Here is a 26055-nt window from a genome sequence, read left to right as displayed (position 1 = left end):
CAAATGGACTAACAATAACAATGGGGGTCATTAGCTTTCATGTAATCCTTTTTGAAGTTTCCTCCCGGCAATGAGGAAAAGGGGGTGAGAATGTAATGCCTAGAATTGTCGCTGGGAGAAGGGGGTTACGGGGGTGTGGCTAATGGGGGATCCCTTAAAACCTTGAATGGGAGAGCTCGAACCCAAGTCCTGTCTAGAATGCCTACATCCAGCTTTCTCTTAATAAAGATGCCTGTTGGAAGAAATATTCCAGGAGTTCTGTCTTCTTAAGATGCAAAGTGGGGTGGGTCCTTACAGATGGCTTCCTTGGGGCAGAAGGGTATACTAACAGCCTTACTATATTCCAGGTTCACCCACTGCCTAGTTAGTCCCAATTTGGTGGAGACTTGGGGTGCACATCCGTGAGCTCAAGACACCGATAGCAGTGCATCTGCTTTTAAAAGATAGAGGGCATTCTTTTGAAGACAGCGAAGTCCACATTTTGGACAGAGAGGACTGCTGGTTTGAAATAGGGGTCAAAGAGGCCATCTGTGTCAAAATTGAACAGTCTACTCTCAATAGAGGGGGAGGGATATGACATCATCAATCTCCAGTCTACAACTCAGTCCTTTCAGCAGTTCCAAGAAGGCTCCACATTGATATGCACCACTCAGATGACCTTGAGGACACAGATAAACTTCCAAGTGGCCTCAACAACTCTCTAAAAGAATGCAAATGATCAGCTGTCTACAAGGAATATAAATCCTTCCATCCAGTCAGAGCTGAAGAAGCTTCTTGGGTGAGAAGCAAAATGTCTTCAAAGAAAAACAAGAAAGTCTTGTTCTTCACCAAATTGGACCTAAGGGAAACCTATTACCAGGTGAAGATCAAAAAGGGTGATGAATGGAAGACCACTTTCATTTGTCCATTGGGCTGCTTTCATTTTTGGGTTCTCCCATTTGGGTTACAAGAAGCACACACAGTCTTCATGCAACTAATGAACGAAGTACTGCATAAGCACCTATCTGGTTTACCTAAATGACAGAAACCATGGATAAACACATGAAGCTTGGTAAAGACTGTCCTAGAAAAACTTCTGGCTGCACAGTTGTATGTGAAGCTTTCCAAGTGCGAATTTCACAAAACTAAATTGGACTACTTAGGGTACCACATCTCCCATGAAGGGGTGGAAATGGACCCAGAAAAAGTACAAACAGTACTTGAGTGGGAGGCACCCCGCACCCAAAAGCAAATGTAGTGCGTCCTAGGCTTCACAAACTTCTACAGACAATTCATACTAGCATTTGCCCAAATTGCCCTGCCAATAACAAACTTACAACTAAAGGAGAGGGAGATTAGCCCAATATAATAGCACCAGAGGGGATGTTATGAACTCCATCATCCCATCTAGCCAAATATTAGACCCAGCTATCACCAAAACTCAAGAAAAAATGGAACCCAAATTAGCTGACAATCTCATCCATACTTTGAAAGCAGCCCTGACAAGAGATGACTTGTTCACATACCACAAAATGACATCTCCATACGCTATGGCCTTACCTGAATTGGGACCAAACCCTATGTACCTGCGATCCAAAGGGCTGTAATCCTGCAAGGGAGCCATAATCTAAGACTGCTGGATATTTTGGTTTTGTCAAAACACTGCACCTTGTGAGGCACCAATTCTGGTGGCTGAGCATGAAGAAAGACATAGAAGGCTGTGTCACCAATTGTCCCATATGTGACAGGACACACTGGTAAACCACCTGGTCTTCTACAACCTTTACAAACAGCTCCTTGGAAGGAGATATACATGGACTTTATTGCTGAACTGCTAGAGAGCTCAGGAAAGACCATCATATGGATTATCACTGATCTGTTTTCCAATCATGTGCATTTCATGGCATACCCCAAATCCCCTCTGCATGTACTCTTGCAAAACTCTTCGTTAAGCAAATTTATCACCTCCATGAGTCCCCCAAGAGCATTATCTCAATAGAGGAGTGCAATTTACTTCCAAATTTTGGCAAGAATTCTTAAAACTCTAGGGGACCACCCAGGGGCTCAATTCCTCGCATCACCCTCAGACTAATGAGGCCTGTGAATGCACTAACAGTGTGTTAGAACAGTATCTCTAATGCTATGTTAATTATCAGCAGGATGATTGGTCAGACCGCCTTCCCTTCACAGAAATAGCTTACAATAATTCAATACACAGCAGCACTAGATTTGCGCCATTTTGTGTGGCTACTGGCCAGGAAGTCATCTCTATGACGGAATTCTCAGAACACTCATCCAAATGCACCTCACTAGCTGAATGGGTGAAATCATTGCAAACCACAAGGCTGGTGGTCCATAAAGCACTGGATGACACTAGAGATACCTACAAGAAAAGGTCCCCTCAAAAGGATTACAATGTCGGAGACAAGGGGTACCTTTCTATCAAATACCTGCAATCCAAACAGCCTTCAAAATAGTTAAGTCTGAAGTACATAGGCTCTTTCCCCATAACCAGGGTGGGCAACCCAGTAACTGTTGAACTGAAGCTACCAAAAAACCTGAGGAGAATACATCCTATTTTCCACTGAAACCTGCAATGACTTCCCCCTTGCGAGCCGCCACAGAACTGCTCCCATTCTAATTGAGGATGAACAACATTTTGAAGTGAAAGATATCCTAGATTCATGCACCCATAGGGGCAAGCTCCAAAACCTAATCCTCTGAAAGAACTCCCCCCCCTCTGAAACTGAGTGAGTAAATGCCCAGCATGTGTGAGCCCCATGACTGTTGTGCAAGTTCCATAGCAATTATCCAAATAAACCCCATATTGACCTATATTAACCTCTCTCTTTCTCTCTTTTCCCTCCAGGTCTAGCCCTTTTCCAAGGGGGACAAAATGTCAGAACTGCATCTCATGTCTGCACTTTGCATTCACTAGCTGCCATGAAGTATGAGGGGAGGGAGCTGGAGGGAAGGGGTGAAGGCTAACAACTCATCATATCTTCTAGAGACACAACTTCAAAGTCAGACAGCTGGGAAAGGCATGCACATTTGCATTGCCTACTCTACAGTTGAAGACTGTATTTATTTGAGACTGTTCCCAAAACATTTAATCTGAATATGATTGGACAATGGGAAGGGGCAAAGGGGAAAAGTTAACTGGGAAAGTTTGGTGCACGCATAAACCTCAGTTCTGGCTTTGCTATACTATAATCCACTTGAACTTTAGTAAAGTAAACCTTTCACACTGAATTGAGTCAATGGCTGTTCTTGCTTAAGGGATCAAGTTGGAGCAGGACTGACACTGTTGACTTCTTTTTGATATTCTGTGGATTGCTTAGTTACACATCATGTATCAGCAGTAATGTTTTTTGTTTCATTTTTTCTAAAATCAATTTTAATGTCTGGTATCTCCCTTTTGACTTGGGCTCTAATCTTCATTGCAGCCATTGGAGCTGTGGTGGCACAGTGGTTAGAATGCAGTATTCATGCTAACTCTGCCCACAGCCAGGAGTTTGATCCTGACTGACTCAAGGTTGATTTAGCCTTCCATCCTTCCAAAGTTGATAAAATGAGGACCCAAATTGTTGGGAGCAATATGCTGACTCTGTAAACCACTTAGAGAGGGCTGTGAAGCATTATGAAGTGGTATATTAATCTAAGTGCTATTACTATTGCATGGTTCTAAGCATTATTTTGCTAGCATGTGAAATTAAGAATATTGTATAATTTGATCCTCTTTAAGATAGGAGACTGTCAAAATTTTATTATTCTATCTTATAACAATAAAGTAGAATTCCAGTGGTTCATGTGGTGTCTATTTCCTGATGGTAACTCCACTAGATAAACCATCCAAGAAGGCTCCACAGGAAGGCTAAAATGATTTTTATTCATATTATATGAATAAACATATAATAACAGAAATTGCAAGTCTGATTGTGCTATATTTCCTCCCCCTTCTTATAGTTCACTGAGAGAGATGTTTGTCTGAACTGTTTCTGAATATAATCTGCCTATTGCATATCTCTGTCATGGTCACTTTCCTTACTCTCTACACATTATCTGTTCTACCTGAGATGGCTAATAATAATTCTGTCTTTGCAGTTTTGGATTTGCTTTTTCTACATCATAATATGAGCAGCTAGATATCCTGAGGGCTTTAAACTAGCCATGTCATAAACACTATTTGTACTCTGAAAGATCCTTAGCTATTCCTTAGTAGCATATTGAGTCCTATTGGACCTGAGGAGCCCATCATCCAGCACTATATACAGTACACATAATAACGGAAGTGTTCTAGTCCAACCCCCTGCTCAAGCAGGAGAACCTGTACCAATACCATTCCTGACAAATGGCTGTCCAGTCTCTTCTCTTTTTTTTAAAGAAAATTTTATTGATTTTCTAGTTTTACATTTAAATATTTGAAAAGCAACGTGGCGGCTGAGTTGTCAATAATTCAATAACATACAAATATTTTTAGTACAGATCTCAAACTATTACATTCAATATTTCCTCTCTTTTCCCCTTGGTATTTACTGTCTCATATTTAAATTAATACAATTCTTATTATATCGATTAAATAAAAATAACTTTCTTACATTTATCAATAATTTTTCTTTATATATATCCTAGTTGTTTTAACATTAATTTTTTTTTAGACAATCAACGTCCTGGTTAGTTTTTTCCAATTTTTACTTTCCCATTAATATTTAGATTTAAAGTTTAATATTTATAATTTCCAAGTTTTAAATAATCCCAATTCCCTTTATCACAATTCATCACAAGATCTAATGTTCAGAATACACGTCTTATCTATTTGAATTCTCACCATCTTACATCAACCAATTAATAATACAATATAATATTCTTATTTTCTGGTAATTTCCAAATATCTTAAATTTAGTGACCAAAATTTCTGTTATTTCAACATTTAATACTTCCTCTCTTTTTCTCTTAATATCTATTATCTCATATTTAAGCTAGTAATTTTTATTATTGCTGCTAAATAAGAACATATTTATTACATTCATCGATAAATTTTTAGCTTATATATCTTAATTACCTTTACATTTAACCTTTATAAGCAAATCAATGTTCAAATTTAACTGTTAATATTTATACTTCCAAGTTTTAAATGACCAAAGTTTTCTTTATCTTCACTCATAACAATATCTAGTATTCAAAGTACACATCTTATCTATTTGAGTATATTCTATTTTAATTCTCACTAACAAGTCAAAACTCCAAATTTCTTCAGTCTTATTCTAGCTTTCTTTCTTTGCCAAATCATCTTTCATGTCTGTGCTTTTGAGTCATCAAATAAATCTCCCTGTGCTGTTATGTATGTTGTTTGATGTAGAAAAAAACCATCCGGTCGCCATTTTTTTGAGAGGACTAACAAATCGTCTCTCTATTTTTCCATCTCAACATAGTTGTCCTTAACTGTTTATCTTCTCTTCGATCTGTTCTTCTTCTTGATCCTCAGGTTTCTTCTGATTTATGTAGAAAGTCTTTTCCCTTTTCCAAATTGTCAGTCCCTTTTCTGGATTTTCCATTGACTGTATTTGTTGATCAGTTGAGTCTTCTGTCATAATATTTAATTGTTCCACTTTTTCTGTTATATTCTGTGCAGTTGATTTTTTAGTTGTAATCAAAGTTTGAGTTCGTATCTCTGGGCCGACTTCTTGCTCTTTTCTGTAACCTCTTATTTCATCAGTAGCTGTAAGAATAGTTTGATGAATTGCTTTCAATATAAAGAGAATCTGTTCCTGATCTTTATCCGTATTCTCTTAGTAGTGTATTAGGTTAAAAGCTTTACAATCAAAGAATACAGAAAAAATGTTTTGTCACTGAGTATGGAACATAGCTGGGCTTCTCACAGCTGATGTCTCAAGGTTTCATAGGTCTTATCTATTATCTGGGCTGCTGGCCAAGTCTCTTTTAAGCAATAGCAAATTGTAATATCAGGTTTAGCCACAAGATGTTGCCCCTACCATTTAAAGTTTTCTTTTAAATCCAAAGTTTTTATAACCTTTTCAGTTTTGCTTCTTTTTTATAAGTAAAAACCAGATCTTCAGTAAGAGTAGAAAATCTTTTAGTCCGCAAACTTTAAAAAATAAAATTCCTATTAGGATCAAGTTATTCTTGCAACGTTTTAAACTCCCCTGGATAGTCAGTCACCGCTGTTCTACAGGGAGAGATAAAATCTCCCTTCCCTCTCCACAGGAGGGAAAGTACTTTAAGCAGCTTATGCAGGTAAAAAAAATAGTTAGGATTTAAGAGAGGTAGATCTCACCCAGTTTTGTCCGCGCTGCTTTATAATTGCCTGGTGTTAAGTGTGACTTCGGCTGTCTGCAGCCTAGTAACGAGCCATATTGTTTTGGCCGGTCTTTCGTCCACTGGCTTGGAGGGCTACCCCAGATCGAGTGGAAAGGCTACTGCCCTCCCGCGATCAAGCAGGGATCTCCTCCTCGCTGGTCGCCCCTACAGGGCGACTTTCGACCCTTTCCAAGGTCCCCCAGCGAAGCGAAACTGGACGCGGAAGACGGAGCTCGCCTTCCAGATGTCCATGGCAGCTGCGTCCGCAAACCAGAAGCCCAGTCTCTTCTTAAAAGCCTCCAGTGATGGATCTGGAGGTAAGCTGTTCCACTGATTAATTGTTCTCACTATCAGGAAGTTTCTCTTTAATTTTAGGTTGCATCTCTCTATAATAAATTTATATCCATTATTTCTTGCCTTGCCCTCAGATGCTTTGAATCATAGTTTTATTCCCCTCCTCTCTGTGATAGCCCCTCAAATATTTTCAGTTGCTTTAACATGTCTATTCATATAAGGATTTTTAGTAAAATTATAGAAGGTTTCTTCCACATGGTGTGGTGACATTGTGAATGCATGCTGGCAATCCAAGATTGTAAATCTGCATCACACTATATTTCCAACTGTGAAGATGTATATTTTTTGCTTTCCCTTCATTTGCTAAATACACTATTCTAATCAATAAACTCTATTGTGGTCACAGTTCAATATCCAAGATTTATTACATTGCTTTAGTTGTAACAAAATGCATAACATTTTGTAAAATGAATATAAAAGCCATTAATATATGATAATAAAAGAAAGGACTATTGATTTTTGTCTTCCTATGATTTTTGTAATAGAGTTCTATTTGGCAAACCGTTAAGCAGAATTTTGTTACATCTCACAAAACTTTGAAGTTTTATCTTCAAGTAGATTAAAAGGAACATAAAAATAGCAACAGCAGTAGCACTTAGACCTATATACCGCTTCACAGTGCTTTACAGCCCTCTCTAAGCAGTTTACAGAGTCAGCCTATGGCCCCAAACAACTTAGGTCTTCATTTTACTGACCTTGGAAGGATGGAAGGCTGAATCAAATGGTTACTAAACAACTGGTTGTAAGTCGAAGACTACCTGTATATTTTTTCTAGAGCTATTATTGTTGTTGTTGTTATTCGTCATGCTCCTTTCGACATTTATTTTAACATTATTTAAGATTACACATTAAAGTATATCAAGAAAAAACCTGGTTGCTCAATTGGAAGTAGCTGTTGTAATTAAGATAGATTGTTTATTAGAGCAGAAGACAGGTAGGCAGGTAGCAAATCACCAGGCCTGAGCCTCATCCAAGTTCCTGGGATGAGGGTGGGAGTAGGGTGTCCTGGGCAAGAGTGGCCTTCTTGCTGGCAAAACAGGGCAATCCAATGGCTTCCATACTCTTTGGCCTGCAAAATCTGCCAACTGTGCTTGCAGAAACTGAGAAGGGCAGGCTCTGTCCCTTTAAAGAGTTTGCTGACCCCAAATAATAGAAGCCAATCATAAACCTCAGTCCAGTACTGGGGCAGAAGTTTTGATTTGTTTCAGTGAGCAGAGATGACAGTAAGCAGAGTGTGTCATAGTGCATATAAGAGGAAACAGAACCTTTCCGTTTCCATTTTTAAAGATTTCAGGATTGTTTTCAGGATTGTTAGATGTATATCATATGATTTTAAAAATTGGATAAATTAAAAATATTTGGGGAGTATTGAATTCCTGCAATAATGTTTAGAAAAGGTTGGCTGTCATCCTTCTGTATTAGAGGTGTAATATGGAAGGAACCTTAGTGCACTGCTGTTTCCTTATTAGTTAGATATTAGATGTTCTTGGACTGCAATTATGCATTCCTGGAAGGATGCCTACGTAGAAAAATTAATTAATCTCAGCCTTTGAATGCTCTCTCTCTACCAAAGAAGAGACAAAATCAAACAATATGATTCCTAATTTAAAACTATAGAACAATATAGAGCTTAGAAATTTGAATAGTTTAGTACAGGGGTGTCAAACTGCTGGCCCACAGGCCGGTTTCATCATATCGAAGCTGCGCCTACCCCATTGCCGGCAATGCAAAAAGAGTTTCGACACATGACGTGACATGGCAAGTTTGACACCCATGGTTTAGTACATTCATTGGTTTTTTCTGTATTTTCTTTTTGTCTTTGTTTTAATTTTTGTCTGCTTATGCGCCTTTCTCTTGGTTTGTTTCCTTGCCATGCTTGTTTGTTTTTAATTTGCTTTTAATTTTCATACTTTACATTTCTAAGAACATAGTTTATATCAAGTTTATCATCTACATATGTATTAGCTAGTATATTATTAATATGTAATATCTTTCAAGAACCTTTAACTGTAACATTTCTAACATTCAATAAATAATTGAATTTCTGAAAAAGGATACAAATATTTGGGGGAAATTTTATTGTCCATTTGAGTTTTGTTGATGCCAACTCATATTGTCCTTTGATCTTGTTAATTTATTTCACAATTGCTCAAGATATGTAATTGTATTATTTTACAGTGAACGATGCAGGTATACCTTGCGTGGCCACAAGGATTCAGTAAACAGCATTGAGTTCTTTCCTTTCTCCAATATTATTCTCACCAGCTCTGCAGACAAGACTTTATCTTTGTGGGATGCCAGAATGGTAAGCAGGCTTTGAGATGTATTATTAATTCATGTATATTGGACAACTTCAGTGGTTGCATACTGGGCAAGAATTAAATCTGTTTCAATTACAAATCAGATTCTTAGGAGAAATTGTATGATTACAGAGATGTATTTGGGATCTACTGAGTGTTACATGAACAGTAATTTTATGGGATATATTATTTCCAAACATTTTCAAACATTTAGTTTGAATTGTTGTAGTTTGTGGTAGGCTAGATCATATATCATTTTGCATTCATCTTGAAATGCTCATTTCTGTTAGTCTTTAATGCCTTGGCAAAGTATTAGAATGGTGGCATCCAGTTTGGAAAAAGCTAATTATCTAAATCTGTTTGAGTCTGGCTTCAGGCCTGAATATAATATTAAAGAAATCTTGGTTGCCCTGATGGTTGACCTTTACCATGAGACCTGGTGACTTCTACATTATGGTTCTGCTTGAACTTTCCAAGGACTTTGACATTATTGGTCACAATGTAATATTACTGCAGCAGTTTAATGATTTAGGTGTGTTTGGTTGTTCCATTATATCTGTAGGATCTCCACCAAAGAGTGATTTTGAGAGATTTTTGTTCAGCTACACGGCACAATCTAAAAGGGCTCAGTTCTTTCTCCCTTATTGTTCAATATCTGTATTAAGCTCTTGCCGCAGTTATCAAGAAATTTGGAATTGAATGAGAATATCTCCTTTTTTCCACCTTCATCAAGTGGGGCTGTGCAGGTAATTGGTAGTCCTCTGGAGGAAATGATGAAGGACAATAAAGTGAAACTGAATTCAAATAAAATGGCGATTCCATGCACAGCTGGTTATTTAGGTTAGTTTGGGCTCTCCCTTTGATTTCAGTCTATTACTAAAAGAACAGTTTGGAAGGAACATCTGTGGTCAGTTTCAGCTGGTGCTATTCTGGAACTGGAATAACCAAGCCTAAGTGAATACTAATAATGCTCATTCCTGGATGATTGTCATGTTGTCAACAGAATTGGGAAAAGTCTTGAAGGAAAAAAGGAAGAGTCAACCAGCAAGCAACAGTCAATTAAGAGGGACTTGAGTCCAATCCAGGAAATTGGTTTGAGTAAATGTCTCATAGAGGCCTCTCCCTAGTTCGGATGAAGATAAAGAGAAAGTAAAGCATTTTCAAACTTGCAAAGTTTTGTTAATATAGCCATTACAATAAAAGCAATTCTGACCTTGATTTCTTAATCTCATATACATTGTTGGGCTGGCACATGTGTTACTACAGTACATTCTTTGTGGATTACATCTGAAAATAATGTGGAATTTGTAGAATCCAGGCCCTAATTGTTGTGGTCACAAGGGCATAGCATTTGTTGCCCATGAACTACCTGGCTCTATCTGCAGTAGTAATATTAGTCTATAAAGCTAGATTTCTAAACAATTTAGGAACTAACTGCTCAAAATATTGCCTAATACGCATTCCACCTAGCAAGCTGAATGCAGTTGAGAGTACCTATTCACAGTCTTACCAGTTAGTAGGATATCTAAAAGTAAAGCCTTATCAGAGCCCCAGTTTTGGAACTCTTGTTTAAGGGAAGTATGGTTGTTCCCTGTGCGGCCTTCTTGAAGTGAAGGTATGTATGGTTGCCAGGCATTGGTAGGATAACAATTGCTCCAAATCCAAAATGTCAAGAATACCTCTTGTCAAACTGTGTTGTATAATTGGATGATTTCCTTCAAAGATTATGGAAAGCTATAGGCAATATATATCCTGATTTTAGCATATAATTTAACAAAGTATCACCTAACTTTCTGGTTAGCAAGTGACTTGACAATCACATTCAAAGAGAGTTCATTATTTCTAAAATGCCTGAAAAAAATGATGCAATAAACTTCCTCCAGCCAACACCTGTTCCCTATCATTCTATAATTATGCAGATAATACTGTATTTTTGTGCATATAATACTGTATTTAAATTACAAGAAAAGATAGATGTTGTCAGAGCATGCACAGTCTTATTGTGCTGAAGTAACCCAGGAGTAAATGCAGTACACAGTGGTTTGTATTAAATGTGGTTTATATTACACTGTCTACAAATACACACTAGAAATAAAATACATACACGTGGTGAAAAAGCAAACTCCAATACACAGGAGTTACAACAGTCAAACGGATGAGAGAGAGAGACTCCAGCAAAAAAACTTCCCTTTTATACTCAGACTCTTAAAGGGATACACACACCTGCTGAGTCATTCTTATTATTACATCATCCACATTACATTTTTACATAAGCTGTTTAGCTGTTAAATCAGGCATGTCAAACTTGCGATGTCACGTGATGTCACGTGACGTATCGTGACTTTTCCCCCTGGAACAGGATAGTAATCATGATTGTGTGCAGACTATTACAGAAGTATTTTCTGGCCAGCTGGATTTAACTGACCAGCCATTAAAGGGAGCGGACAGGGACCTGTATACAGACGGCAGCAGTTTTATGAGACAGGGAGAAAGGCTAGCTGGCTATGCTGTGGTCACATTGGATCAGGTAGTGGAAGCAGCAGCTCTCCCTGCAGGTACCTCAGCTCAGAAAGCTGAACTCATTGCCTTGACAAGGGCCTTGGAATTATCAGAGGGTGCAGTTGTTAATATCTTTACAGACAGTAAATTTGCTTTTAATGTTCTACATGTACATGGGGTCTTGTGGAAAGAACGTGGTTTGCTCACCGCTCAAGGCACCCCTGTAAAATATGGACAGGATATTTTGAGGCTGCTGGATGCTATTTTGCTCCCACGTAAGGTAGCTATCATGCATGTGAGGGCCCATGGTAAGGATGATACTAAATACGGAAAGAGAAATGCCTTGGCCAACCACACCGCAAAGTCTGCCGCATCAGGGTCCCTGTCCCCTTGGTATATGGGTGCACTTGTATCTTCACTTCTGCCTGTGCCGGCTCCAATATACACTTCGCAGGATAGGCACAGAGCTTATAAAATGAATGCTGTTTATCAAGGACAATGGCTGGAGAAGGATGGGAAATGCCTTCTCCCAGATCATGAATTATGGGCCCTCTTATGGGAATTGCATGCCAGCACTCATTGGGGTTATAAGGCCATGGCTGAATTTCTTATAAAGGACTATATTTGTCCTGGGATATATGACAAGGCCCTCACAACAATCAAGCAATGTATCGTTTGTCAACATAATAATTCTATGAGGACTAAGTTTCCCTTGGGGAGGCTTAGGGCTGGCCATGCTCCTGCTAGTTTTTGGGAGGTTGATTTTACTGAGTTGCTAAGGAAAGAGGGTTTTCGATACTTGCTTGTTTTTGTAGATGCTTTCTCTGCATGGGTTGAGGTTTTTCCTTGTTGTACTAACAAGGCACATGAAGTGGTCAAGGCCCTTCTAAAGGAAATTATCCCACGTTTTTGCTTTCCATACCAAGGCATTGGCTCTGACAATGGGCCCCACTTTGTCTCTAATATTACCCAGCAGGTGTCACGGGCCCTGGGTATTGATTGGCAGCTTCATTTGGCCTACAGGCCCCAATCCTCAGCATGTGTGGAGAAGGCTAATGGCGTTCTTAAACATCATCTTGCTAAGCTTGCTCAGGAGACATCTTACCTGGATCCAAGCACTACCCTTCACTCTTTTGCATGTGAGAACCGACCCCAAGCAACCTCTTGGCCTGTCCCCCTTTGAGATCATGTATGGTCGGCCCTTTCTTTATCATTCTTTCTTATCCACTTTCCTCCCTGTTTTTGGAGACCAGGCCCTCAGGGAATATATACACTCTCTTGCTAATAATGTTTCTTCCATTTCTCAAGCTGTTCAGGCCCTCCATCATCCGGGATTGGATCATCTACTCCAACCTTTCCTTTCTTATGATTGGGTGCTTGTCAAGTCCTGGACTGATTCTGGCCCTTTAGCTGAACGCTGGAAAGGACCCTTCATTGTTCTTCTCACTACCCACACAGCGGTCAAAGTTGCTGGAATTTGTACTTGGATTTATCACACTCACCTTCGCTCTTCTTCGCCACCTTCTGACGCTGAGGACCAAGTTGCTTGGACTGCGTGCTGAGGAAGACCTTGGACTGAGCTTCTTTTTGTGGACCAGCACTGACCTGTATGCCGGGACGTTTTGTTCGTTGTGATACCTGTGCCTCCTGGGCTTCCACATGGGCGGTTTTCTCTCACCGGCCTCCTGCTTGCTTGCACCGCAGGCATCGCTCCTCTGTGTCTTGGCTGGCATCTAGTTTTCTCTTTGGGTTGTTCATATTTTCTTTTTTATTGCTCTGTCTTTTTCTTTCTCTACTCCATGCTTGCTTGCTTGCTTGCTTGCTTGCTTGCTTGCTTTTTTTCTTTCTTTTTGTGGAGCCTAATCTACCCTTATGGGGGGGTTATGGAAGGGGTGGTCAGGTTCTGGCCATGGTTAAGGTATGTGACATGGCAAAAAACACAGACCCTCCAGTCATGGACTCCCTTGATACTTTGCCACAATTGAGGCCTCCCACTATGTCTCGGAGGAGGAGGTCTCATAGTCGGGAGAGTCCAGGTGCTGGCCAGAAAAACCCATAGACCCCATCATGTGTATCTCACCTTGGAAAGATAGTTCCAGGACTTCAACCAGATGTTTCCCATAACGCTGAGGTTGAACCTAAATGGGGTACTTTGCACGATAAAACCCAAGGTAAGGCATCTGATATGCTGTCTCCGGGAGAAACCAGACATCAGGAGGGGGTTCTGCCATTTTCGGTTGATCATATCTTGGCACAACAGCCACCTCCTTCTGATTCTGGGGATCCTAAATCTGTGCCTAAACTCTGGGGAGTTACAAACATCATTCCCCGTCTTTCCCAGTAAAATAGAAGGCCAAGGTGGTCCCGAATTTCCCAGTCCCTCTTAGGAATTTGAAGCTCCAACACCCATATACAGAATATGCAAGCATGGGTTAAGCTTTTGAACGTAACAGATTGCTGGATCTGCACACACATACCCCCCACTGGTACACATGGATTGGTCATGGAAGATACACCCTTAGAAACCTTTATGTTTAGCATGAACAATGCAACAAGGGGCTGGACACTTTCTGTGTTTGGGCAGGAAAGTTGTGAATTGCTAAACTAGGGGGGCGTATACAGCACCCTGCAGCAGCTTGCCTTAGTCATTTTAATTCTTCTTCCAGATATAAGTTAGGGATCTATGCACCTTGCACAGTCACATGGAAGGTTAGTACAGCATATGGGATGGTTGGCATAGATGTCATCAGACTTTTGGTATAGACTACAAGAAGGACCCCTCTGCTCTTTGTAGTCTGTTTGCAGCAATGGGACTTATGGCTTCTATGTCTGGTGTTAGAGCTTATATGCCTGAGGGGTTGGAAGGCAAACCAGGCATTTATCTTACTAACTACCCGGACTGGTGGTTCCTTTGTGATTGGTTTGCCTATAAATCTTTGCCAGCCTACTGGTCTGGTACATGTACCATAGGAATTATCTTTCCTTTTGTTTGTATTATCCAACATAATGATTGGAACTTCCTTATTCACAATCGGCAGGATGAGGGCACCTTGAGCATGAGGAACATATTGAACACCATCCTGTACCTCATGGCCTGGGAAATGCCATTGCACGAGCATTAATTCCAGCTTTAGGAGTTGGTTTGAATTATAATTCTATTATAGAATTAGGTGACTGGACAGAGGAAATGTTTAACTACACCATACTGGCATTTACACAACTCAATAAGGAATAGGGAGAGATATGGGAGATAGTGGTACAGAATCACCAAGCATTGGATATGGTACTGGCTGCAAAAGGTGGCTGCAAAAGCGCTTTAGTTCACTCACATTGCTGCATTTTTATAACTGATTATCAAGTTAATATTAGTCACACCATCCATCTCATGGAGGAAGGAATTAAGAATTATCCTAAAGATCTGAAGATTTCTACTGATACTACTGTATATGGGGGGTGGTCTTCAGTGGTATATTCTCATTTCTTACCAGTTGGCTCCCAGGATGGGGATGGTTTGGGGAATTATTCATTGGTCTTCTCTTTGTAGTGTTCCTTGTTGTTTCCTGTTATGTCATTCACTGCTTCCCCCTAATCACCTCTGCTTGTCCTAAACGATGTGGACGACGTACTGCAGAAGCTTATCCTCTGTCTCTTCAGTTTGGTCATACTTCTGCGCACAGCTCGAAGTATGAAAGGGGGGATTATGTTGACCTGGACTTGGGGGACAGTATCGATTGTGAATACATGCAGATGGCTCCACTCTCTCTAGTCATTTGCAGAACCACGAATGCAAGGTCATAAAAGGACAGCAAAGGAAACACCCAATATTCTAACCCACCTGGGAACATATGGTGTCTTGGGGAAACACCCAAACCACCCAAAAGGGAACATATTAGCTACTTCTGCTTTCTTCCTTCTTATATACAGTGTGCCAGCCTTAAAGGGCGAAGTCTTTATCTTATGTGTGTCAGCTTTGCTGGGTGAATTGCTTATGTAATCAAAGTAGGTATAAAAATAAGGCTTTTCTGATATTTGGGGCTTTTCTCTTTTTAGAGAAGCCCGTCTTTATTCAGTTGAATAAACACGCAACTCTTGAAGGCAATTTCTGGTTTCCTGTATTTTTTTTATCAAGCAAAACCTCAGAACCTGCATATCACTCTCATTGGGTTTCTCCTCACTCTGGGCGCATAACCTGTCAGAGCATGCACAGTTTTATTGCGCTGAGGTAACCCAGGAGTAAATGCAGTACACAGTGGTTTGTATTAAATGTGGTTTATATTACACTATCTACAAATATACACTAGAAATAAAAAACATACACGTGGTGAAACACCAATACATAGCAGTTCCAGTAGTCAAACGGATGAGAGAGAAAAAGACTCCAGCAAAAAAACTTTCCTTTTATACTCAGATTCTTAAAGAGATATACACACCTGCTGAGTCATTCTTATTATTGCATCATCCACATTACATTTTTACATAAGCTGTCTATGGAGATGTCTATGGAGATTCTCAGTCATCCAGGTCATGGTTGTCACAAAGGTGCTTTTTCTGGAGGCAGCTAGACTTCCTTGTTTTCTCTGAAGATATTTTGCTTCTCATCCACGAAGCTTCTTCAGACAGACAAAAAAACCACTGCACCATGAATTCACCTGTGTCCCCCCATTGTGGCCAATCTTTATATGGAAGAGGTAGAAACCAAAGCCCTAACTCCTTCACAGGAATTCCACTCAGTCACTGGTATAGGTATGTGGACGATACTTGGGTCAAGGACAGATACATCAAATTCATGTGGGAAGATGTTAAGGAAAATAGTCTAGCCGTCCTGAACTGTGCAGTACACATTAAGGAAGATAGAAGCCTTAACACTGAAGTTTACAGAAAGTCCACACACAGAGATCAATATTTACATTTTGATTCTCACCACCCACCGGAGCACAAAATGGGAGTTATCAGAACACTATGCCACCCGGTTGAAGGTCTGCCTACCAGCAAACATGGGAAAGAAAAGAACTAAAACACATCAAGGAAGCCCTCAGAACATTTGGTTATCCCAAGTGGGCCGTCATCATATCCCAAAAAAAGTCCCAGTAGGAGCTCCTCCATAACAGACAAAGAAGAAAACAATAAACAAAGTAATGTTGTCATTCCATATATTGCAGGAATATCTGAAAAGCTCAGATATTGGAACGGGCACTTCCTTTTTGACCGGCTTCAACCTAGATCCCCTGGCTGGTTTCAACAAACTGCAGTGAAAAACTGGGTGCACTTTACCAATTTTCTAGGTAGTTTCAGTTCTACCATAACTGCATTAATCACTTTTACAATTGGGAAAGGTCCTATGCATTTGGGACCTAGTTTCTTGCAGGGGATTCTCAATTTCAGGTATTTGGTAGATAGATACGTTTTATCTCCAACATGAAACGTTCCTTGGGGAGCTCGTTTCTTGTCTGCCTGTTTCTTCTGACTCTCTGTTGCTTTATCTAGACCTTTCTTCACATTACTCCAGGTGCTCTTGATGAAATCCACCCATTCAGTCAGTGTGTTACTCATGTGTGGGTTTCTCTTGGGCATTCTGGTATTGGCAAAAAATCCAACCCCCGTGGCTATTTTAAAAGGAGTGAGCCCTGTGCTACTATGCATTGCAATATTGTATGCTACCTCAGCAAACAGCAAGCGTTCTGCCCAGTTAGACTGCTGATAGTTGACATAGCAATGCAGGTATTGTTCCACCATTGCATTAGCTCATTCTGCAGCCCCATATATACTCAGATGAAAAGCTGAGCTGAGACCATGGGAGGACCCTATCAGCTTTATGAATTCACGCCAAAACTTTGCCTTTGAATTGAACCCCTCTGTCTGAGATTATGCATTTGGGCACTCCGTGCAGTCGGTAAATATGTTGCAAAAACATCTTAGCCAGCCTCTGGATTGATGGGAGGATAGAGCATGCTGTGAAGTGGGCTTGCTTTGAGAATAGGTCCACCACTGTTCTTATCACCGTGCTCCCCCACTCTCTGGAAGCTTGACTATAAAGTCCATGGTTATTTCTTCCCAAAGTTGGATCGGGTCAGCCACTTGCTGCAGCAATCCCACACTCTTCCCTGGCCTCTGCTTCATGGCAGTATACACAGCACAGCTTTTCACATAGCTTTCTATGTCCTCCTTAATCCCTGGCCACCAGAATTGTTGTTTAGTCAAATGCAAAGTCCAGCTTGCTTAGCATTGTAACTCCTCTGTAGAATTTGTAGTCGTAGGCTGTCAGGGACATACAGTTTGCTCCCCTTCCAGGCCAACCCTTCCCTCAATATTAGTTCTCCTCAGTGGGCTATGAATGATGCATCGGTTTGCAGCTCCTGTTTCATCTACTGCAGGCATGTCAAATTTGCGATGTCGCACAATGTATCGCGACTTTTTCCCCATTGCTGGCAATGGGGTGGGCACGGTTTTGGCATGATACATCCGGCCTGTGGGCCAGCAGTTTGACATGTCTTATCTACTGCATGAATATGTTACCAGGAAGGGAGGTCTTTCTTTTCCCCTGGTCACCTGTGCTGCCAACTGCCTCATGGGGACAATAGGGTTCATACTTCCTCTTGGGAACTTTTGTATTGGAGCAAATGGGACAGTGCATCAGCTAAAAAGTCCCCCCCAGGATGTACTTCAAAGTAAAATCAAATCAATTGAAGTATTGAGGGAGAGTTTGCATGGGGTCCTTAGTGCCTCTAGGTTTTTGTGATCAGTCCAAACTTCGAAAGAGACCTTATTCCCCTCTAAGAATTGTCTCCATGTCAGTAGGGCCCACTGCAGGGCGAAGACTTCCTTCTCCCACACCACCCATCACTTCTCAGTTTCATTTAGCTTTTGGGAAGTGAAAGCACATAGCTGCAGATGTCCTTCTCCATTCTTTTGAAGCAACGCCGCCCCCACCACAACATCGCTGGCATCTGCTTGAATTACAAATGACCCTTCAGGGTTAGGTTGTTTTAGGATGGGCTGCATTGCAAACAGTCTCTTAAGTTTCTCAAACGCTGCTTGGAACTTATTGTCCAATTCATGGCTGGCTAGGTTTCCCTCCCCCCAGGCCTGTCTTTAAAAATTCCATGATCAGCAGGGCGATACTGGTGAAGGACGAAATAAACAATAGAAGTTTGCGAACCCAAGGAAACTTTGCAACTGTTTACAGGTTCACGGAGCTTGCCAATCTAGAATGGACTTCACTTTTCCTGGGTCCATTTCGACTCCTTTACATAACACTCTGTAGCCCAAATAGTCTAGGCTGGTCTTGTGAAACTCACACTTGGACAACTTGGTGTACAGTTTGGCATCCAAGAGTTTCTTCGGCACCTGCCAAACTAGCTTCACATGCTCCTCCATTGTCTCGGTATAGATGAGTTATGTCATCAAGATAGATTAGAACCTCCTTATATAGATGCTCATGCAGCATTAATTAACTGCATGAACACGGCAGGGCCTCCCTGTAACCCAAAAGGCATCATTTTAAATTGGTAACAGCCTAGTAGACAGTTAAAGGCTGTCTTCCACTTGTCGCCTTGCTTGATCCTCACTCGATAGTATGCCTCCCTCAGATCCAGCTTGGTGAATAGTTTCCCTTTCAGAAAGTGACCTAGCATGTCCTTCATGAGGGGGAGGGGGTACATATTTCCACACGTACACTGTTTATTCCATGAAAATCCATGCACAAACTCAGTGAGCCATCTTTCTTTTCCTTAAACAGCACTGGAGCTGCCACTCGGGATTTTGTGGCTTGGATAAACCCTCTAGCTAGGTTTTTGTCAATACAGTCTCTCAGCTTCTTCATCTCCTTCAGGGTCATCGAATACATTTTTTGCTTAGGTAGTTTCGCTCCTGGCAAGATCTCGATGGCAAAAGATCTCAGCCGCCCTGAGTCCGTTAGGAGAAGGGCGGGGTATAAATTTGATAAATAAAAAATAAATAAATAAATAAATAAATAAAATCCATAGGGCAATGGTGTGTGTGGGGGTAAGGTGTCACATTCCTTCTCACTAAATACCTCGGCTAGGTCCCGGTATTTTGGGGGGATGGCTGGAACTTCTGATAGTTATTCTGATGATCTCTTTGTGCTCTCAGGGACTCTCCTCACCTCCCCCTGGCAGTTACCCCTGGGACGCTCTTCCACTGAAGGGATGGGGTCCCTCTTTGCGATCACTGCCTCACTCCTCTTCCTTTCCCAATTCACTATAGGGCACCATTTTGCTAACCAAGCCAGCCCCAAGATCATGGCTTTGGCTATCTTCGGTGCCACCATGAATCAAATGGTTTTTTTTGTGGCTCCCTAACTTCAGGAGTACTGGCTCAGTTAGGTAGGAGGCAGGCAACACCGTCATTGAGCCGTCAACTTGCTCAAACTTCAGGGGTCGGCTCAGCTTCCACACCCGCAGCCCCAAGTTATGCACCATCAGCAAGCTGACCCAGCATCTGGTGCACCCAGAGTCTATTAGGTCCTTCACTACCCCCTTTGCTCCTGAGCTAGGTACTACAATCTCCACCTGGGCTAATTGATGGTTTTACTTACCATTGAGTCATCTTCCCCTCGCTTTCACTCTTGTAGAGGTTTAGCTGTAAGTTGTCCCTAGGTAGAGTTCTTCCCTCTTCGCTGCTAGAGGGTGAGACCTCAACGACCTGTCTTGCCACTCAAGATTTCTCTTTTCCCTTCTTCAGTGGTTTCCTTGTTGGTTGGGGAGTTGAGTTCCTTGGAAACCCCCTGGGAGCTGGTGCTGGGCAAACTGCTACCTGATAACCCTCTTGAACACATTGGAAACAGTTCCAGCTGGGCAACTTGGCAGCTTGGCAGGTTCAGGGCTCGGCGTGACAGGGTCTTTTGCCCAAACAGTTGTCTACCCTGGCCCTTCTTTGGATGGGATTCAGCTCCCCTGTGTTTCTTATATTCCATCAGTGTTTCTTATATTCCACCAGGTCCAACTCCATATTTGTGGCCAGCTGGTACTAGTGTTGGATCCAGTCTAGTAGTCCTTGAGGCAAGCACATATGCTACAGTTCTCTATTCAGGCCATCCCTGAAGTAGTACATCAAAAGCTGCTCCGGCCAGTGCCTCAGCCTCCCCACCACACTGCAGAATTCACGGATGTATTTTATCACTGGACGGCTTCCTTGCCTGATGACTTGGATCTCAAATTCTGCTCAACCGAGCTTGCATATTATCCTTGAATTGGGCCCTGAGTTTTCCAGGTCGGGGGCTCCCTCGTCATGGAGCCCACTCACCCACTCTGCCACTTCTCCCTCCAAGTTAGCCACAACCATATCAACGCAAGCCAGATCATCGGTGTACATTGGCCGTAGTGATCCAGGTATGCCCACACCTAGTTCAGAAAAAAATGGCAGTTTGTCTGGGTTGCTGTCGAACATCATCCTAATTGGCAGGAGTGCCGGAAGTCCCGGGACAACCCAGTGTAGTGGCGGCCATCCCGCTCCTTAAGGGAAATGCCAAAGCTGGGCGCCTACAGCCGCCGGTTAAAACAGTAGTTATCCAGCAGCTCCCTATGTCTGAGCTGCTGCTTGCGAAAGTCTGGTGGCTCCTTGGACTGAGATCTGGATGGTTTGGGGGGCGGCAGTAGTCCTCTGGATTCTGACTGTCCCTGCAGCTGACACAGTGGTCAATCCCTGTCAAGGTTGAAGCAACGTCCCAGAAGTGGTCACTGCGGGCTGGCTGGATCCCCCTGCAGGGAACAGTTCCACTCTCTGTGCAGGTTTCCTCCTTGCACGTCTAGGCTGAGGAACCTTTCTTTTAGTTGCTCAACCGATGGGCTGCAACAGGCCATCAATATCATCACTGCATCGACTCTTCCCATTCCACAGCTTTCCTTCCACCTTGGAACCTGGATGGATGCTTCCCCAGGGGAGATTGATGGGAAGTTGGGTTCGGCCTTTTTTGGCATCACAACCTGCCACATCGCCTCTCCCATCTGGCTTAGGGTTCCTGTCATTACAGCTTCATCATGAACTGTCAGTGATTCCTTTGGGCAGACTCCCATCTCTTGGGTCCCGGAATCTGCTTGGCCCATGGCATAGTCTTTCTTTGCTGGCCTCACTCTGGCCATCTTGCCCTGAGTCTTCACAGCTCTTCTGGAGACTACCAGTCAGACTACAGAGGCTTGGGACCCTCCAGGTAGATTTTTAAAAGAGAGGTGGTTTAGTGTCAAAGTTCTGACTGATGAACCCAACCAAGCAAACATCTTCAAGACTTTCCAATCTCTTAAAGCAAAGCTTTATTGAGAACACCATATCGGTAGGAAAGTAAAACCAACTCTGGCAGGACCCCTCCCAAACTCCTATAGTAAAAGCATTAACTTCTTCCTAATCCCCCTGGGTCAGGTCACATTGCCCAATCAAGTTGGGAAATATTGTTATGAGAAAGCATCTCTAGGTCTGGCCATTGTCCTTGATTCCCACAGTCTGATTCCTTAATCTTTGAAGTCTGCATTCCAAACCTCTCACCTCCCCCCAAGCTCGTTGGCAAGTTGAGAAGCAATGTCTGTCACATCAACAAGACTGGGCTTCAAAACTTGACAGGCCATCTATATCAAAATTGAACAGACTTCTCTCAACAGAGGGGGAGGGGTATGACATCATCTATCTCCAGTCTACCACACAGTCCTTTCAGCAGTTCCAAGAAGGCTCCATACCCATTTGTAGCACTCAGGTGATCTTGAGGACACAGATAAACATCCAGATGGCCTCAACGACTCTAAAGGAAAGTAAATGACCAGCTGTCTGCAAGGAATATAAATCCTTCCATTCCCCACCATCCAATCAGAATTGAAGAAGTTTCTTGGATGAGAAGCAAAATGTCTTCAAAGAAAAACAGTTGCCTATTGAAAAAGCACCTTTGGGACAAGAAAAGTTAGGGTTTGCAACTGAATATAAGTACCCAGTCCAGGACGGGAGGAGCTTTTCTTCAATGGCTAGTAAGCCATCTATTAGGGATGCTTTAATTTTGATTTCTATATTGAGGAAGGCATTGGATTCAATAGTATAAGTGGCCCAAACTCTATGATTTTTGGATTCTATGAACCAAGGTAAGGAGGCTGACTGCTGCTTTGATTGACACTTTTAAAGGTAGAGGGGATACATTGGGCTTGTGTTGTGTTTGGAAATGAAGAACAAAGTAGTCCTGTAAACCCCTCCCTTGAAGACTAGAGGGAGTACTCTGAAAGATTGCCTGGAAAGACAGTGTAGATCTCAGTCAGCATTAAAATAGAAAACAAAGACTCTTTTAGTCTCTTTCTCCAAGCTAGGAGAACACATGCAAATAAGACATCACCTAAGTTTCACAGGTATACTGCTCTAGAAAGGAAGTGATTCATTTAATGCCTTATAACAAAGGGTTTTGTTTTGGGGGGCAGCTACAGAGAACAATTAACAGTTAACAATTAACAGTTAGAACAATTAACCAGTGGAACAACCTGCCTCCAGAAGCAGTGAATGCTCCAACACTGGAAGTTTTTAAGAAGAAACTGGACAGCCATTTGTCATAAATGGTATAGGGCAGAGGTAGGCAACCTTGGCTCTTTTATGACTTGTGGACTTCAACTCCCAGAATTCCTGAGCCAGCATAGCTGAGCAGGGGGTTGGACCTGATGACCTCCAAGGTCCCGTCCAACTTTTTTTTTTTTTAATTATTATTATTATTATTATTATTATTATTATTATTATTATTATTATTATTATTATTATTATTATTATTATTATTATTATTATTATTATTATTATTATTATACTAGAAGATCTCCAAGGTCCCTTCCAGCTCTATCCTAAGTTTGCACATTTTGCCAAATCAAGCCACATTCCAGCGTCTAGCTCAATTGCATCAACCTATTTCATCTTCTTAGCTGTTAGTGTTTCTGGCTTCTCTTGGCTGATAGCAGAACTGGAAATTGTGCAGAGAGTGATTTAAGGACATTGATACCTTCAGAAAGAATTCTGGGGTTTGCCAGTAGAAAATGCAGGTTCTATACCAGTGTTTTTTCAATCTTGGCTACTTTAAGAGGTATGGACTTCAACTCCCAGAATTCTCCAGCCAGCAATGCTGGCTAGGGAATTCTGGGAGTTGAAATCCATAGCTGTTGTGTTCCTAAGGAGTTCAAGATTGTCATTCTTTCACCTTTGTCCCTTTTCTTGTTGAGTGAGAGGAAGTACTATCACCTGTCCCTTACTTTTGTTACCTGGTTTCAAACTAACCTTGTTGTTGCTTTTACTAATTCAGCATGTTTTTGTTTTTTTAATATAATTTTTATTGAAGAATTTTTAATAAGATAAAAACAATGCCTATATTACAAAAGAAATAAAAAAATTAAGGAATGGTGAATTGGTAAGAAAGGAAATGGAAAAGGAAAAAGACAAAATTATAAAGAAGTGACTTCCAATCTTTTTGACAGCATTTATAAATGTATTTATATTTTACTATTTCACTCTAGGTTTGTATCATAACTTCCTCCTTTTTTTTCAGCAAAAAGTCCATAAGGGGTTCCCAGTCACTAATTAATGTAGTTGTTGTTCTTTCTCTAATCAAACAACTTCATTTTATTATTTCTCCTATTTCTGTCTTCTTCACCAACCATTCTTACACTGTGGGTATTTTAGAGTCTGTCTATTTTTGTGCACATCATAGTCTTGCAGCAGTAATTAGAAAAGATTGCTGGCAGCAGTAATCATATCGAAAAATAATCTTCCATGGGCTCTTTTCTAATTGCAAAAATATTAGAAGAGTCAGGAGGTTTGAGAAAATTATTGATAAATAATGATGAAGACATTGATCAACAGTGTTAATTGTCTTTGAACCAAAGTGAGAAAGGTTTTAAGAAAAATGCCACCTGCCTTCTGTGTACACACATATGTTGTGTTCAGGCCCTCCACTTCAACTGGATAGGTGAAAGGGGATCTTTGAAAACAGGGATCCGGGAGCCTCAACAACATTAATAAAATTGCAGGGCGCTCTATTTCCTCCCTGACTGATAAGCAAAAGAAAGGAAAATCACAGAATGAGAATCTGTTTGCATTTATTCATTACTAGCTGTACCCGGCCACGCGTTGCTGTGGCTCAGACAGGTTAAATGTTTTTACCTGTCACAGGTGTGATATCTATATAATAGTAGGTATATAAAAACATGCGCGTATTCGAATGCAATGTTGTGTCAAAATTTCAAAGCAATTGGTGAAGAACTTTCGGAGATTGAAGATTTTGAACAAACGAACATTTACATTTTTATTTATATAGAAGAAGATGGGCACAAATTAGAGACATTTTTTTATAGATGGACTGGTTCCAGTGTGGGTTTGGGGACATGGGTTTGTGTACATGCTGGTTCTAGTGTATGATTCTGTCAAAAGGTCAATCTTAATTGTCTTTCCTGGTGTCTGTTGGCTTGCCTTTTGTTGTATAGATGGTGTCTGGGCAGCCTATTTGTAGGTGAGGGGAAGTTTGATTGATGAGGTTCTTTGGTTAATTACTGTTGCCCAGGTACTTTGTTTTGATACTTTGTTTTGCTATTATCAGTTGATAGCTTACTAGAAGTGTAGTTTCACAGTCTATTATTATAATGTATTTCTCATAGTTTCCAGTCTCAGTAACTCATAGAATTGTGTCAATGATTAGGGGATAGCTGAGACTATGAGAGAAATAAAGTTATTTGCAATAAAGAATCTCCTATGATTATTATTGATTATTAAAATAAAATACTTTCCACACTTAGTACATTCCAGGGTTTAGAAACAAATAGAATATAGTTATATCAATAACTTTCTTAGTATTCCCTCTCTGCTTAATTATATGGTATTATTATGTTGTTTTAGTACAGAACACTTGTCTATGTAAAATGTAGCAAGGCATATCCAGAAGAGACTTATTCTTTCTCAAAATATGTTGACTAGTTAAGGCTCAGAGTTGAGGTATCTCTGAAGTGCTGAATAACTGGGTTCTAACTGAATCTTTTTCTTTATTCACCTCTTTTTTTTTTTTTCCAAAGAAATTTTATTATTTTTCATCATAAAAAACAATCATAAGCATAGATAAGCAAATAAAATCCCCCACCCCCCCCGGACTTCCCAAACCTAATCCCAGGATAATATTCATATATAAGTAAACAAATACTAATATCTCTAACTCCACAAAATATCTTAATTTACATAAAGAGATAGAAAGAGTAAACAAAATACAAAAAATCTAAAAACCTAAGTTGTATTCTACCACTCTATGCTTCTTTTGAATATAAACAATCCATCTTCTCCATATTGATAAAAATTGTTCATTCGAGTAATTCTTCAAATAAGCCGAAATCTTTGCCATTTCAGCAAGATTCGAAACTTTCAATCTCCAGTCTTCCATTGTAGGCAGAGTTGGGCTCTTCCAACTTTGGGCTATCAGCAAACGAGCAGCGGTTAAACAATAAAGCATCAAATTTATTTCTTTTGCATCTAAATCTTGCACAATACCTAAAAGAAACAACTGTGGGAGAAAAATAATCCTTTTTTTAAAGATTTGCTGTAAGTTCCACCACAATTGTATCCAAAAGGCCTTAATAACCTTACAAGTCCACCACATATGAAAAAA

The 26055-nt window shown here is 40.8% G+C and overlaps 1 protein-coding gene across 1 annotated transcript in view; it reads left to right on the top strand.

The window, feature by feature from the left end:
• Nucleotides 1-26055, top strand: part of SPAG16 (sperm associated antigen 16) — a 411223-nt gene that overhangs the window by 197286 nt on the left and 187882 nt on the right. Inside the window, exon 13 of the mRNA XM_015831061.1 lies at nucleotides 8830-8956. Within this exon, the coding sequence (XP_015686547.1) occupies nucleotides 8830-8956 (127 nt within the window). The remainder of the gene's footprint in view (nucleotides 1-8829; nucleotides 8957-26055) is intronic.

Source organism: Protobothrops mucrosquamatus, unplaced genomic scaffold (assembly GCF_001527695.2).
Source record: "Protobothrops mucrosquamatus isolate PMUCROS unplaced genomic scaffold, P.Mucros_1.0 scaffold_253, whole genome shotgun sequence".
In the NCBI taxonomy this organism is placed as follows: Eukaryota; Metazoa; Chordata; class Lepidosauria; order Squamata; family Viperidae; genus Protobothrops; species Protobothrops mucrosquamatus.
This window is presented reverse-complemented; position numbering and strand designations above follow the sequence as displayed.